This window comes from Muntiacus reevesi, chromosome 2 (genome assembly GCF_963930625.1).
Source record: "Muntiacus reevesi chromosome 2, mMunRee1.1, whole genome shotgun sequence".
In the NCBI taxonomy this organism is placed as follows: Eukaryota; Metazoa; Chordata; class Mammalia; order Artiodactyla; family Cervidae; genus Muntiacus; species Muntiacus reevesi.
The window spans coordinates 166,586,843-166,599,405 of NC_089250.1; the positions used below are offsets into that span (position 1 = coordinate 166,586,843).

General features: G+C 42.8%; 1 protein-coding gene across 5 annotated transcripts in view; it reads left to right on the plus strand.

Annotated features, from left to right (window-relative positions):
- EDRF1 (erythroid differentiation regulatory factor 1) overlaps positions 1-9,884 on the plus strand; it is a 31,733-nt gene extending 21,849 nt beyond the window's left edge. For 2 of the 5 annotated variants that reach the window (XM_065923522.1, XM_065923524.1), the window contains 7 exons: positions 1,738-1,961; positions 3,830-3,988; positions 4,165-4,314; positions 5,716-5,869; positions 7,348-7,463; positions 8,496-8,647; positions 9,046-9,884. In XM_065923522.1, coding sequence (XP_065779594.1) covers positions 1,738-1,961; positions 3,830-3,988; positions 4,165-4,314; positions 5,716-5,869; positions 7,348-7,463; positions 8,496-8,647; positions 9,046-9,214 — 1,124 coding nt within the window. In that variant the 3' untranslated portion in view covers positions 9,215-9,884. Of the gene's footprint in view, positions 1-1,737; positions 1,962-3,829; positions 3,989-4,164; positions 4,315-5,715; positions 5,959-7,347; positions 7,464-8,495; positions 8,648-9,045 lie in introns of those variants that run through there. The other 3 variants (XM_065923523.1, XR_010661567.1, XM_065923525.1) reach the window with 3 other exon arrangements.
- The last annotated feature ends 2,679 nt before the right edge of the window (positions 9,885-12,563 follow it).

Here is a 12,563-nt window from a genome sequence, read left to right on the forward strand (position 1 = left end):
TTGCTATTTCAGGTACCTCTGGAGGAGGAAGTCAGTAAAAGCATATGAAAAGTGGTGGTCAGAAAGGAGAATTAGAGAAGACGCAGATTGTGCCTCTTAAATGCATGGGGCCATGTCTCTAGAATCTTTATAAAGTGGTGGTTTGCTCAGATGTTCTTATTTGCTTGCTTTAACACCAGCTTACTAATAGAGAAGAGGATTCAGAGTGTTGTTTTAGCCTGCTTGGCTGCCGTAATAAAATAGACAGACTAATGTACTGCATAGCATGGGGATGTGGTAGGGAACCCTGCTCAGTGTCAGGTGGCAGCCTAGATGGGAGGGGAGTCTGAGGGAGGGTGGACACACGGGCATGTATGACTGAGCCCCTTTGCTGTCAGCCTGAAGCTGTCACAGCATTGTTAATCAGCTGTGCTCCAATACAAAATAAAAAGCTTAAAAAAACAACATACAGCGGACTAGGTTGTTTCAGCAACAGAAGTTTATGTCTCACAGTCTGGAGCTAAGAGTCCGAGGCTGGATTTCTCTGAGACTTCTCCCCTTGGCTTGCAGGGGGCCCCCTTCTTGCTATCTTCTCACCTGGCCTTCTCTCTGTGCACATTGCTGGCATCTGTCTCTTTTATGAGGACAGTCATTTTTGAATCAGAGCTGCACCTTATGGATCTCCCTGGTGGCTCAGTGCTAAAGAACCTGCCTGCCAATGCAGGAGACACGAGTTCAATCCCTGGGTTGGGAAGATTCCCCAGAGTATGAAATGGCAACCCACTCTAGTATTCTTGCCTGAGAAATCCCATGGACAGAGCAGCCTGGCGGTCTATAGTCCATGGTGTCACAAAAGAGGACGCAACTTAGCAACTGAACAACAGCAACAGATGACCTTAAATGAACTGCATTTGTGCGTAGGAGCTCAACATGTTTCAGGGGTGGCGAACACAGATGTGATGAGAATATAACCGGTGTGAGAGAATATAACCGGTGTGAGAGAATATAACAGGTGTGAGAGAATATAACCGGTGTGAGAGAACATAACTGGTGTGAGAGAACATAATAGGTGTGAGAGAACATAACCGGTGTGAGAGAACATAACAGGTGTGAGAGAACATAACCGGTGTGAAGAGAACATAACAGGTGTGAGAGAACATAACCGGTGTGAGAGAACATAACCGGTGTGAGAGAACATAACCGGTGTGAAGAGAACATAAGCGGTGTGAGAGAACATAAGCGGTGTGAGAGAACATAAGCGGTGTGAGAGAACATAAGCGGTGTGAGAGAACATAACAGGTGTGAGAGAACATAACAGGTGTGAGAGAACATAACCGGTGTGAAGAGAACATAACCGGTGTGAAGAGAACATAACCGGTGTGAGAGAACATAACAGGTGTGAGAGAACATAACAGGTGTGAGAGAACATAACCGGTGTGAGAGAACATAACCGGTGTGAAGAGAACATAACCGGTGTGAAGAGAACATAACCGGTGTGAGAGAACATAACCGGTGTGAAGAGAATATAACAGGTGTGAAGAGAATATAACAGGTGTGAGAGAATATAAGCGGTGTGAGAGAATATAAGCGGTGTGAGAGAATATAACAGGTGTGATGAGAGCAGTGTGCTGCAGTTGATCCAGGCGGCTGGTGCTACCCTGGACATCCTGTCACTGCCACACTCCTCTCATCGAGACACGCTGGTGGGCTTACGCTGATACCTGCTTACGCAATTGTTTTCTTTCTTTTTTGGTGAAGTGAGCAAAACTGTGTCCACTGCAGAGCAACAGTTGTGGAAAAAAAGCTTTTCTTGTTTTGAAAAGGGAATTCATAACTTTGAGTCAATCGACGATGCCACAAATGCGGCCCTTTTATTATGTAACACGGGACGACTCATGCGGATTTGTGCCCAGGCGCACTGTGGCGCAGGTGATGAATTTAAACGTGAATTTTCACCAGAAGAAGGCTTGTATTACAATAAGGTAACACACTTGCTTACACATTGGGCTTCATCTATTCACACTTGATTGTCATTTACACTTTGCTGTAGCTCCTCTAAAAGGTTATGAAACTAAAATAATTAACTGTGGTGATGACACAGGATGAGACATCAGCAACAGGCCTAAGAATACTAAGAATTCAGTAGTGCAAAGACAACAGGTTGAATTGATAAGGAAAACACGATCGTTCAGTTAATTGCATTGGTGTAACCAGATTAAAGCCACCCCAGTCTACGTGGAGCAGTGGTAAAGAATCTGCCTGCCAGTGAGGAGACACAGGACATATGGGTCTGATCCCTGGGTTGGGAAGATCCCCTGGAGAAGGAAAAGGCAACCCACTCCAGTATTCTTGCCTGGAGAATCCCGTGGACAGAGGAGCCTGGTTGACTACAGTCCATGGGGTTGCAAAGAGTCGGACATGACTTAGCAACTGAATAACAGCCACCACCAGAGTAAATGTCAGATGGATGAAAGATCGACGTGGAGAGGTGAAACTGTCAAAATCTCGAAGGAAAATACAGGTAGATGTTTATCTGATGAGATGGGACTGTCCCTTCATAACACAATGAGCAAAAATCGGAAAGTAAAAGATGGATATTTAGATGCATAAAAATTGTTTTTTAAATGCACAATAGAAAACACAGAAGTACAGAACAGACTTTTGGACTCTGTGGGAGAAGGTGAGGGTGGGATGTTTCAAAAGAACAGCATGTATATTATCTATGGTGAAAGAGATCACTAGCCCAGGTGAGATGCATGAGACGAGTGCTCGGGCCTGGTGCACTGGGAGGACCCAGAGGAGTCGGGTGGAGAGGGAGGTGGGAGGGGGGATCGGGATGGGGAATACGTGTAACTCTATGGCTGATTCGTGTCAATGTATGACAAAACCCACTGAAATGTTGTGAAGTAATTGGCCTCCAACTAATAAAATAAAATTCAAAAAAAAAAAGAAAACAGTTGCAAAGTAGTCTAAATCTAGGGAAAATAAAGCACACATGACAGATCAGAGGTTAATAAACCTTTATTATATAAAGAACAACTAAGAATCATTAAAAATAAACTGCCCAAGTAGAAGATAGAACAAATAACATGGAACAAAAAAACTGGTTAATATGTAAGAACAATTTCAAATTTTAAAGTTTTATGGAATTTTAAACTGAGTGTCTTACCAGATTGTAAAATTTTTTGGCAAATGGTGATGTCTAGTATTGGAGGAGGTATAAGAACTCAAGAACACCCATTTAGTCAAGAACTTTGAATCTGTTTATACTTAGTGAGTAATGTTCATTGCATATTGAGTTTTAAAACAAAGTGATCTTATTTTTCTTAAGTTTACATAGTCATAGAAAAAGTGGATAAATACACACCAGAAATGTAGAAATTATTGGTGGGTAATGGAATTCAGTGAGATTTTATTTGGGTAAATACAATGACCATGCATTTCAGCATTGTGGTCACAGAGGTGGGAAAGGTTGCTTCTTTATACAGTCAAACCCAGCAAATTGTTCTATCTATAGACTTGTCAAAAAATATTTTATCTAGTTTGCTAATTATACAAGCTATAATTTTCATTTAGAAAGGAGAAAAAAAAAAACAAAGGAAGATATGCATCCTCATGGTTCACACAAGTCGTAAAACAGCTTGGCTGATGATAGACTCGAGAGGAAAGGTGGGCGGCATGCAGTCCACTTGAAATCACCTCCTTCATTGAAAAGTGGCATTGATTTACTTTTTCCCCTTTTATCATGACACTGCCCTGTGTGAAGTTGCTGTTGGGGTTACTGAGGCATGTTTTAGTTTAAGGTGTGTACTTAAGCTGAGTCACAGCGGCCCTCTTTGCTCCCTCACAGGCTGTTGATTACTATCTGAAAGCTCTAAGGTCTTTGGGAACACGGGACATACACCCAGCCGTCTGGGACTCGGTGAATTGGGAGCTGTCCACTACTTATTTTACGATGGCAACTCTACAGCAAGATTATGCTCCATTATCTAGAAAAGCTCAAGAGCAGGTAATAATATTTGCTGGATCATGAAGAAGTATTAACCTTATATATTCCTTTGTTTAACAGATACACAGCATCTGTTACAGTCTTTTCCTTGACGAGCAGTATTTGTTTTTAAAAATTCTTACATAAGATTATGAGATGGTCATTTTTTCCCTTTCCCTTAAAAAAAAAATACATAGATTGAGAAAGAAGTCAGCGAGGCGATGATGAAGTCGCTGAAATACTGCGACGTGGAATCGGTGTCCGCCCGACAGCCCCTCTGTCAGTACCGAGCCGCAACCATCCATCACAGGCTGGCGTCCATGTACCACAGCTGCCTGAGGAACCAGGTATTGCCATTCCGATTCCAGTCCACTTAGAAGGGCTGCTTTTCTTACATTTCTGTATAGATGTTAAACGCCATCTGTTCTTGTAGCCATTTCAGAAAAGCTTGGAGGGTAGGTATTTCCCCTCTCCCCATGTTGTGTATTTTTTTCCATTACAATTGATTAGGCCTTAGTTTGCAAAATTTGATATTTCCTGAGTGTATTATTTAATCTTTTTTTTTAATGTAGTTACTCTTTATAGAAATGGTTCAGTGCCAGTTTTGAAGTATCCATCATCCAGTTTTAAAAAATTTTACTGTGAAATAGAGCATGCATATCAGAGGACACAGAAGATACATGTGAAGCACTTGTACAGTTTAAGGAATAACAGAGGAAAGCCCTGTGTACCTCACCTCGAGGTTAAGGAGTGGAAGAGTCCTTCGGGTGCATTCTGTGTGCCCCTTCCCCCTGCTGAGCCTCTCTCAGTACCCGCCCAGATTAACTACTGTCCCGGGCTTTCTGTTATGTCTGTACTTTCTCTGTGTTTTATCACTTAAGCAGTATGTTTACAATTTATCTGGTTTTGAACTTGATAGAACAAACCATACTGTATATATTTTTCTGTGATTTACTGCTATTTAGTTAACATCACATTTTGGAGATTCTTCCAGGTGGATGTGTAACTGTTCATTTACTTAGCTCAGTACGATTCATTAAATGAATATATCAGTTTATTTATCCTTTCTATGATAGCGGAACTTTGGGGTAGTTCTCGTTTGAGGCTAATTAGAAACAATACTATGAACAGTCTTGTACATGAATCCTGGTGCTCAAACCCATGTATTTCTGGGAATAATCTGAGGCCTGAGGTTGAGGTGGCTTCCTTCAGAGAGCGTGACTTCTGCCAGGAGTCTTGTGCCTATATAGTTTCTCAGGGATTTTTTTTAATGGTTTTGTTGTTTTCCCTTCCTTAGCACCAAGACAGCTTACCTTTCAGTCCCTTGGGGGTGGGTTTGCTTCTGGGTTGCCTTTATCCTGAGAATATTGTCCTTTGAGGCCCAGCTTAACCTGGAGAGGGTTTTTCTCTCTACTCTGAGCTGGCCCTAGACTCTTTCACTTGCCACAGGAGGCCCCCAACCTAAACTTAAATTTCTCCAGATGGCCTAATATCCTCACGGCAGATGCCAGCGTGAGAGGGTTCCAGGGCAGCTCCCTGGCACTGGGACAGCTGGACACGTGCACGCAGAAGGATGGAGCTGGGCTTCCTCCCTCACATAACACACAAAAACCAAAGAAAGACCCAGATGTAAGAGCTACAGCTCTGGGACTTAACAAAACGCTGAAAAGCAGTTAGTGATCCAGAGATTTGGTGAAGTAGTTACTGTGAAGTCCAAGCCTTAGGATTTATTTTATTTTTGGTTCTAGGTTGGTGATGAGCAGCTTAGGAAGCAGCACCGGGTGCTGGCAGACCTTCATTACAGCAAAGCTGGAAAGCTTTTTCAGCTTCTGAAAGACGCTCCGTGTGAACTCCTTAGAGTACAGTTAGAAAGAGTAGCCTTTGCAGAATTTCAGATGACCAGTAAGTCTTCTTTATTTCTCAGATTTGTATGCATTGGCTTAGTGTTGGATTGTCTTAGAGTGAGGCAGACCTGTGGATCGCTCTTGGATGTAAGTAATGCTATCTTCTTTTGAATTTGCCCATAGTTAATGTCTTGGATAGGGACTTTTTTTTTGAAATGCTTTTTAAAACATAAATGTGTTAGATTATGTTTAATGACTAGAAATACTGGAATACAGCCAGGATGTCTTATTTGAAAAAAAAAATTGTGACAAGTTACTTTAGACGAAGATTTTAACCATCATGAACAAGGTAGGAGTGGAGAAGCAGTGGTGGAGGTGTGGTGACCTCACTGAGTCCCTCTGCATGGTAACCGCGGAGCCTGAATGAGGAGATGAGATGGGAGGGCAGGGGGTGTAAAGTGAGATGTTTTGTTCTGTCATTTTCCCCAGCTTGGAGTGGGCTAGGTCTCCACCACTGAGTGTTTTTTTCTAAACTCACTCCTCTACCTTGTTCAGCCGTTCCCTTTCTGCAGAAGCATCTTGTGAGAAGTATCTTTTGTGTGGTAAAGAAACAAACATTTATTTGAAATACAGCAATTTTATTGGTTTCATTTCAGTTATTTTCTTCTATAAAATTAAAATGAATTTAATACATAACCTGCATGCACCTGTTTATATGGTATCTCTGGAAGGATGGACACGAAACTGATGGCGCTGTCCCTTCTGGGGAGGCCGGCAGGGTGGCTTTCCATGTATGCCCACGTGAACGTTACACGTTTTGAGAATGTTTTACCTATTCAAAACAGTTTTTAGGAATACTTTTTACTAGGGGGACTTCCTGGGCAGTCCAATGGTTAAGACTTCGCCTTCCAATGCCAGTGCAGAGTGCAGGTTCAATCCTTGGTCAAGGAGCTAAGATTTCACATGCCTTACAGCTAAAGAAAGCAAAACGTAAAACAGAAGCCATATTGTAACAAATTCAATAAAGACTTTAAAAATGGTTCACATTAAAAAGATCTTAAAAAAGGAAGAAATACCTTTTACTAAAAGCATCTTTTTTGGGCAGTATATGCATAGCTGAACGGCAAGTAGCTCTTTCTGGGGGTGGTCTGGGGAGGTCTTCTTTTGTAGTTTGTGTCTTTGAATTTTCCACGTTTGAATTCCTTAGAATGAGTAGGATTCATTTTTATTTTTTTTTAAAAGTAGATACTGGGAACAAATTTGCTGTGATAATAAGTATAGTTAATTCCTTTTTAAAAAAATGTTTACTACTCTTGAGTATGAAACCAGATAGATAAGAAAACAATGATTGTTTATTGCTTTCATTAGTTCTACTGTTTTTCTCTAGGGATAATTACTAAGCAGAAGTTGGATTTAGATTTCTTGGGATTTTCATGAGCTACCTTCACATTGTTTGGAAAATCAGAATTTTCATTAATACATTGGATGGGTTTCTCTATATTTAAAGGAATGATCATTTTGTGTTTGCCACTCTAGGTCAGAATAGCAATGTTGGAAAATTAAAAACACTATCTGGGGCGCTTGATATAATGGTGAGAACTAAGCATGCATTCCAGCTTATCAGAAAGGAGCTTGCGGAGGAATTTGATCAGGTAAATGGAAAAAAAGATTTATCAGATTTATCTTAAAGTAAATGCTACATGGTGAGTGTGTACAGTGGGCATATGCATGCACATGTATGTATAGTGTATATGTATACAAACACATAAATATATATGCTTTGCATGGGGCTTCCCTGGTGGCTCAGATGGTAAAGAATCTGCCTGCAATGCAGGAGGCCTGGGTTCAATCCCTGGGTCGGGAGATCCCCTGGGAAAGGGCATGGCAACCCGCTCCAGTATTCTTGCCTGGAGAATCCCCATGGACAGAGGAGCCTGGCAGGATACAGTCCATGGGGTTGCAAAGAGTTGGACACAACTGAGCGACTAACGCTTGCATAAAACCACATTAACTGATTTATTTTATTTTTTTTGGTGGAATTATTAAACACTTCTTTAATTTGCAAGTGTATCTTTTATATTTTAAAATTATTTCTTTAAATAACCACATAGACCTTGGTTAATAATAAGGCCCTGGGAATAAAGAGAAAAAAAATTCTGTACCTTTTTTTTTAAATAATTTCCACTAAACTGCCTGCAGCTGAACAGTGAGTGGGCTTAAGCAGGCTCTCTAGAAAGGCTTTTTTGGTTTGCCCAGCATCCATGCATTCATGCTACCTTCTCTGTGGCTGAAAGCTTCCATAGGATGACGCCTCCATCCTACGCCCTTCTAGGTTCTGGTTCTCAAACCACACGGGACCAGTTTCCATCTGCTCCTTGAGCATGTGGTGTTGGAAAGTTAGGAGGGTTTTGTTCAGGTTTAGTTTCTTCTACATACGTGCCGTTTAGGTTTGAGGCAGTTGTTTCATGTGATTTAGTCTTATTAGAAGGTCCCTGTGGGAGGGAGGCAGAGGAGGCTGAGACAAGGCGGCCAACAGGGCTGTCCTTGGACAAAAGTCCTCTCAGGTTTGCTCTTTCTTTTTGGTTAAAACGTTTGCTGGATTATTCAACTGTGGCCGCCACCACTTTAGTATGAAGCAGTAACTGTGGGGTGGCTGAACTGAAATCACTTTTTGTTGTTTTTAGCCTAAGAGTGAAGAGACCCCTCCAGCTGCCGATTCTTCTCCTAGTCTTAATCGAGAAGAAGTGACAAAACTGCTCAGTATATTTGAATCTCGCTTGTCATTCCTTCTCCTTCAGTCCATCAAGCTGCTGTCTTCAACTAAAAAGAAAACAAGGTAAAGTAAATGACTTGTGGGAGTTCCTCTCCCGCGCCTTACCCAGGTACTTGGATACCAGCCCAGCTTTTCCTCAGTAGAATGTGGATTCCATGAAGACTGGGAATCCAGGTCTGTTTTGTTCATGACCAGGAGCAGTTCCTGGTACATGGTAGACACCCGAATATTTATGAAAAGAATAATCATTGGCTTTAATTGATGTTTTGAAATAAGTGTTTAAGAACAGGCCCATGAGCAGTCGATTTGGGAAAGTAGGTATGAGGTCGGCATTAACAGGATCCCTGCTTCCATGAAAAGTGATGGCAGGGCCGTCAATGTTTAGTTCTTGGGTCTCTTTTACAGCTCCTGGTGGGCGTCACTCTTTCCTTCATCTCTTGCTCTCTTTTTTTTTAACCCAGTAGTAACCTTGATGAAGACGCAGTCCTCAAAACCAACAAGCAGGTTTACTCCCAGCTCCTGAGAGCCACTGCGAACAGAAACGCCTCTCTCTTGGAAAGAGCCGACCTCCTCGTCCGTTTGCTGGACCAGCTGGCTCGCGGCGGAGGCGGCAGCGCCGTCGCCCAGTGACTCCCGCCTGGGCCGCACCCGCAGAGATGCTGTCCGTGCCTTCTGCACTCGGCACTAGTGTTTCCATTCGGTGCTCCGTGTCATTAAAGATGAGGGAAATACCCACTTAAAACAGGCACAGCGGTGGAGACACAGAGTTCTCATTTCCCACGACAAACAACCATGGCAGAGTTCTTTGGCTTCTTCGTCAGAGGCACCAGCATCACAGTCAGACTTAGAGCTCCCGCGTTCGTTTCTTTGAGAAGTACTGGTACCTCAGTATTAATAGACTTGCTGTGAAGCAGTTAACACTTAACTGTTTTTGAAGTATGTTAAGCTACGTGGGTTTAAGAGATAATTATCTTGGATAAATGTTACTTTGGTCAAGGGAACTTTTATCCAGATGATTTCAGTGGTTCAGGTGGGTTAAAGAAACTTCCGGTGCATCCACAGTGTTTCCTTCTCAGTCACACAGAAAAAGCCTCCCTTTTTAAGCTTCAGTACAGGATTTTTAGAAGACCAGCCATTGTGCAAGTCTGTCTTTAGTGCATGTTCTGAACAGATCTGCTTTACTTTGACTTTGTATGACAGTTGATCAAGGATAGGTACCTCCCCCTCTCCCCCCACCCCCCCCCTTTTTTTTTCACTTTAAACTTGAAACTGTGAATAAGGTTAAGAAAACTATTTTGAATAAATAAATTATTTATTTAAAATGTCTCTGTAGTTTTCCATTTCACATTCTTCACACCGAGTTTTGACTTGAACTGGTTTACTTAATACATTTTACAAAGTGACGATTAAAACATTAATAATAAGTAAAATTTTTGCCACCCCCTGAATTCTCACTAGAATATTATACTCATTATTTGCTGCTACGTGGCTCTTGTCCAGTTGCTTAAAACACACACTTTTTTTTTTTCCAGTGCCTGGAGCGTGCAAGGCTTTCCTTGTCATAGTTAACTGATCTCAGCTTCGAGAAAGATAATGTGATACATAAGTCAGGCATATACTCCTTCCTGTGGGGTTGACGGTCTGGATTTATGTGTGTGACGCCCCTGTAGACGAGCGCTTGCCCAGCTGCCACGTCTCTGCTGGCCTGGCCCGAGGGCGGGAGGAGGTGCTGCTGCCAACTTCCCCGCCGCCCCGCGCAGCATCTGCGTGTGAGTCTCACCATGCCGCCCCTCTGCTCGCCAGCCATACCCCTCTGAGGAAATCTGAACTGGGCTAGAAAACTGTCTGGGATAAGCTTGTGTTCAGGGCTTCCCCGATAGCTCAGTTGATAGAGAATCCACCTGCAGTGCAGCAGACCCCAGTTTGGTTCCTGGGCTGGGAAGATCCCCTGGAGAAGGGAAAGGCTACCCACTCCAGTAAGAATCCCATGGACTGTATAGGCCATGGGGTCACAAAGTCAGAAACGACTGAGTGACTTTCAACCTGAATTTTGTAGACTGCTTTTTCATACACTGAGATTTCCAGGTGTTTTCACTGGTGAGTTAACATCTGTCATAACTTGGTAGAATTACCACTTGCTGTTTTCCCACTTCCTTGTAATTATTTATTACAGTTGTATTTATTTATTTTTGACCCTGCTGGGTCTGCGCTGCTGCACGGCATTTTCTCTAGTTTCTGTACTCAGGCTTCTCACTGCAGTGGCTTCTCTTGTTCCAGAGTGCGGGCTCTAGAGCTCCTGGGTTGTAGAGCACAAGCTCAATAGCTCTAGGGGCTTAGGTGCCCTGTGGCATGTGGAGTCTTCCCGGCAGGGATTGAACCCATGTCTCCTGCATGGGCAGGCAGATTCTTAGCCCCTGGGTTACCAGGGAAGCTCCCTTGTAGTTATTTAGTTTGCTTTGTCCTTAGGACAGATTTACACATCAGTTTTTCAAAAATGAATTATAGAAGCATTGCAAATTTGGCCTAAATTGTAAAGCAGTTGTACAGAATCTACAGTGCCTCATAGCAGGACAGCTGTCACTTTGTCTCCCCTGGTGATAAGCACACATGGAATAAGATTCTTAGTTAAACCTGGACACATACATTGATTATACCTAATTTGGGGGCTAATGAGTTCCCAGGTGGCATAGTGGTAAAGAATATACCTGCAGTGCAGGAGACTTAGGTTCAATCCTTGGGTCAAGAAGATCCCCTGGAGAAGAGAATGGCTACCCACTCCAGTATTCTTGGCTGGGAAATCCTATGGACAGAAAAGCCTGTAATGCTTTTCCCGTTGAGTTTTAAGGAGCCATATTTGTTTCAGTTAGTAAAAATTTGGTTTGTTTTCTTTGTAAAATAAATTAGACTTATGCTCCTAGAAATCCCCTGTCGCTCCATTTGCCTGTTTTTCTCCTTACGAGTTCAGGTTGGAGGGGTTGACGTTGCAAACGTCAAGCCACTGCTCTGAAACAGAAATAGGCCATTTGAAGGGAATCAGGAATCTGTTCTTTGTCCTCAACTCTTCAGTTAAGTGTTGCTTTCGAGGAAGAAGACTGAGTGGTGAGTCTTGTAGGAGAAGTCCGCTGAATCTAGATTAATAGCACGGTTTTGTGTCTCTGTTCCTGGGGAAAACCTCAATCATTTTCATTGGGTAAGGATCAAGGACACGATTCCCATTCAGGTCAGTGCAAACACCTGGAAAGAAAGTTAAGGCTGGCTTTTCTGGAAATGATTGGTGTTTAGGCTAATTTATAGCGGTGAGGTAAACACTGCTGCACCTGTGGCTGCAGCCAATTTGGGGGCTTGAAGTTCTTCACAATTTTCCATATGATGGGACCACCTGCCCCGGCCGTATATATATGTGCTCAGTCACCAAGTCGTGTCCGACTCGGTGACCCCATGGACTGTAGCCCGCCAGGCTCCTCTGTCCTTGGGGTTTCCCAGGCAAGAGTACTAGAGTAGGTTGCCATTTCTTTCTGCAGGGAATGTTCTGACCCAGGGATCAAACCCGTGTCTCTAATGTCTCCTTCATGGCAGGCAGATTCTTTACCACTGCACCACCTGGGAAGCTGGCCGTATATATAGATCCGCGGTAATTGAGGACAGCTTCTAACTAAGAACGTGGTCATCTGACAGATTCCAGTCAAGGACAACAGAAAACACCAGACTGGAAAGTCTTCTATTATGAAGAACCCTTTGAAGAAGTAAATGAACTGATTTCTTCGGTCATAAAAGGCAACATCCAGGGATTTGGGATGTGAGGGAATCCTTCTGAAATCAATCTGGAGTAGCTTCTCCCTCGTTCATTTCTGAGTGGACCTGAGCCTTATCACTGTCACATCTCCACCGTGTTGGTTTTCTGAGAGCCAAACAAGTTTTAATGTGGCTTATTACTGTTAAGTCACAGGAAACAACAGAGACAACTTCAATACGGCTCCCA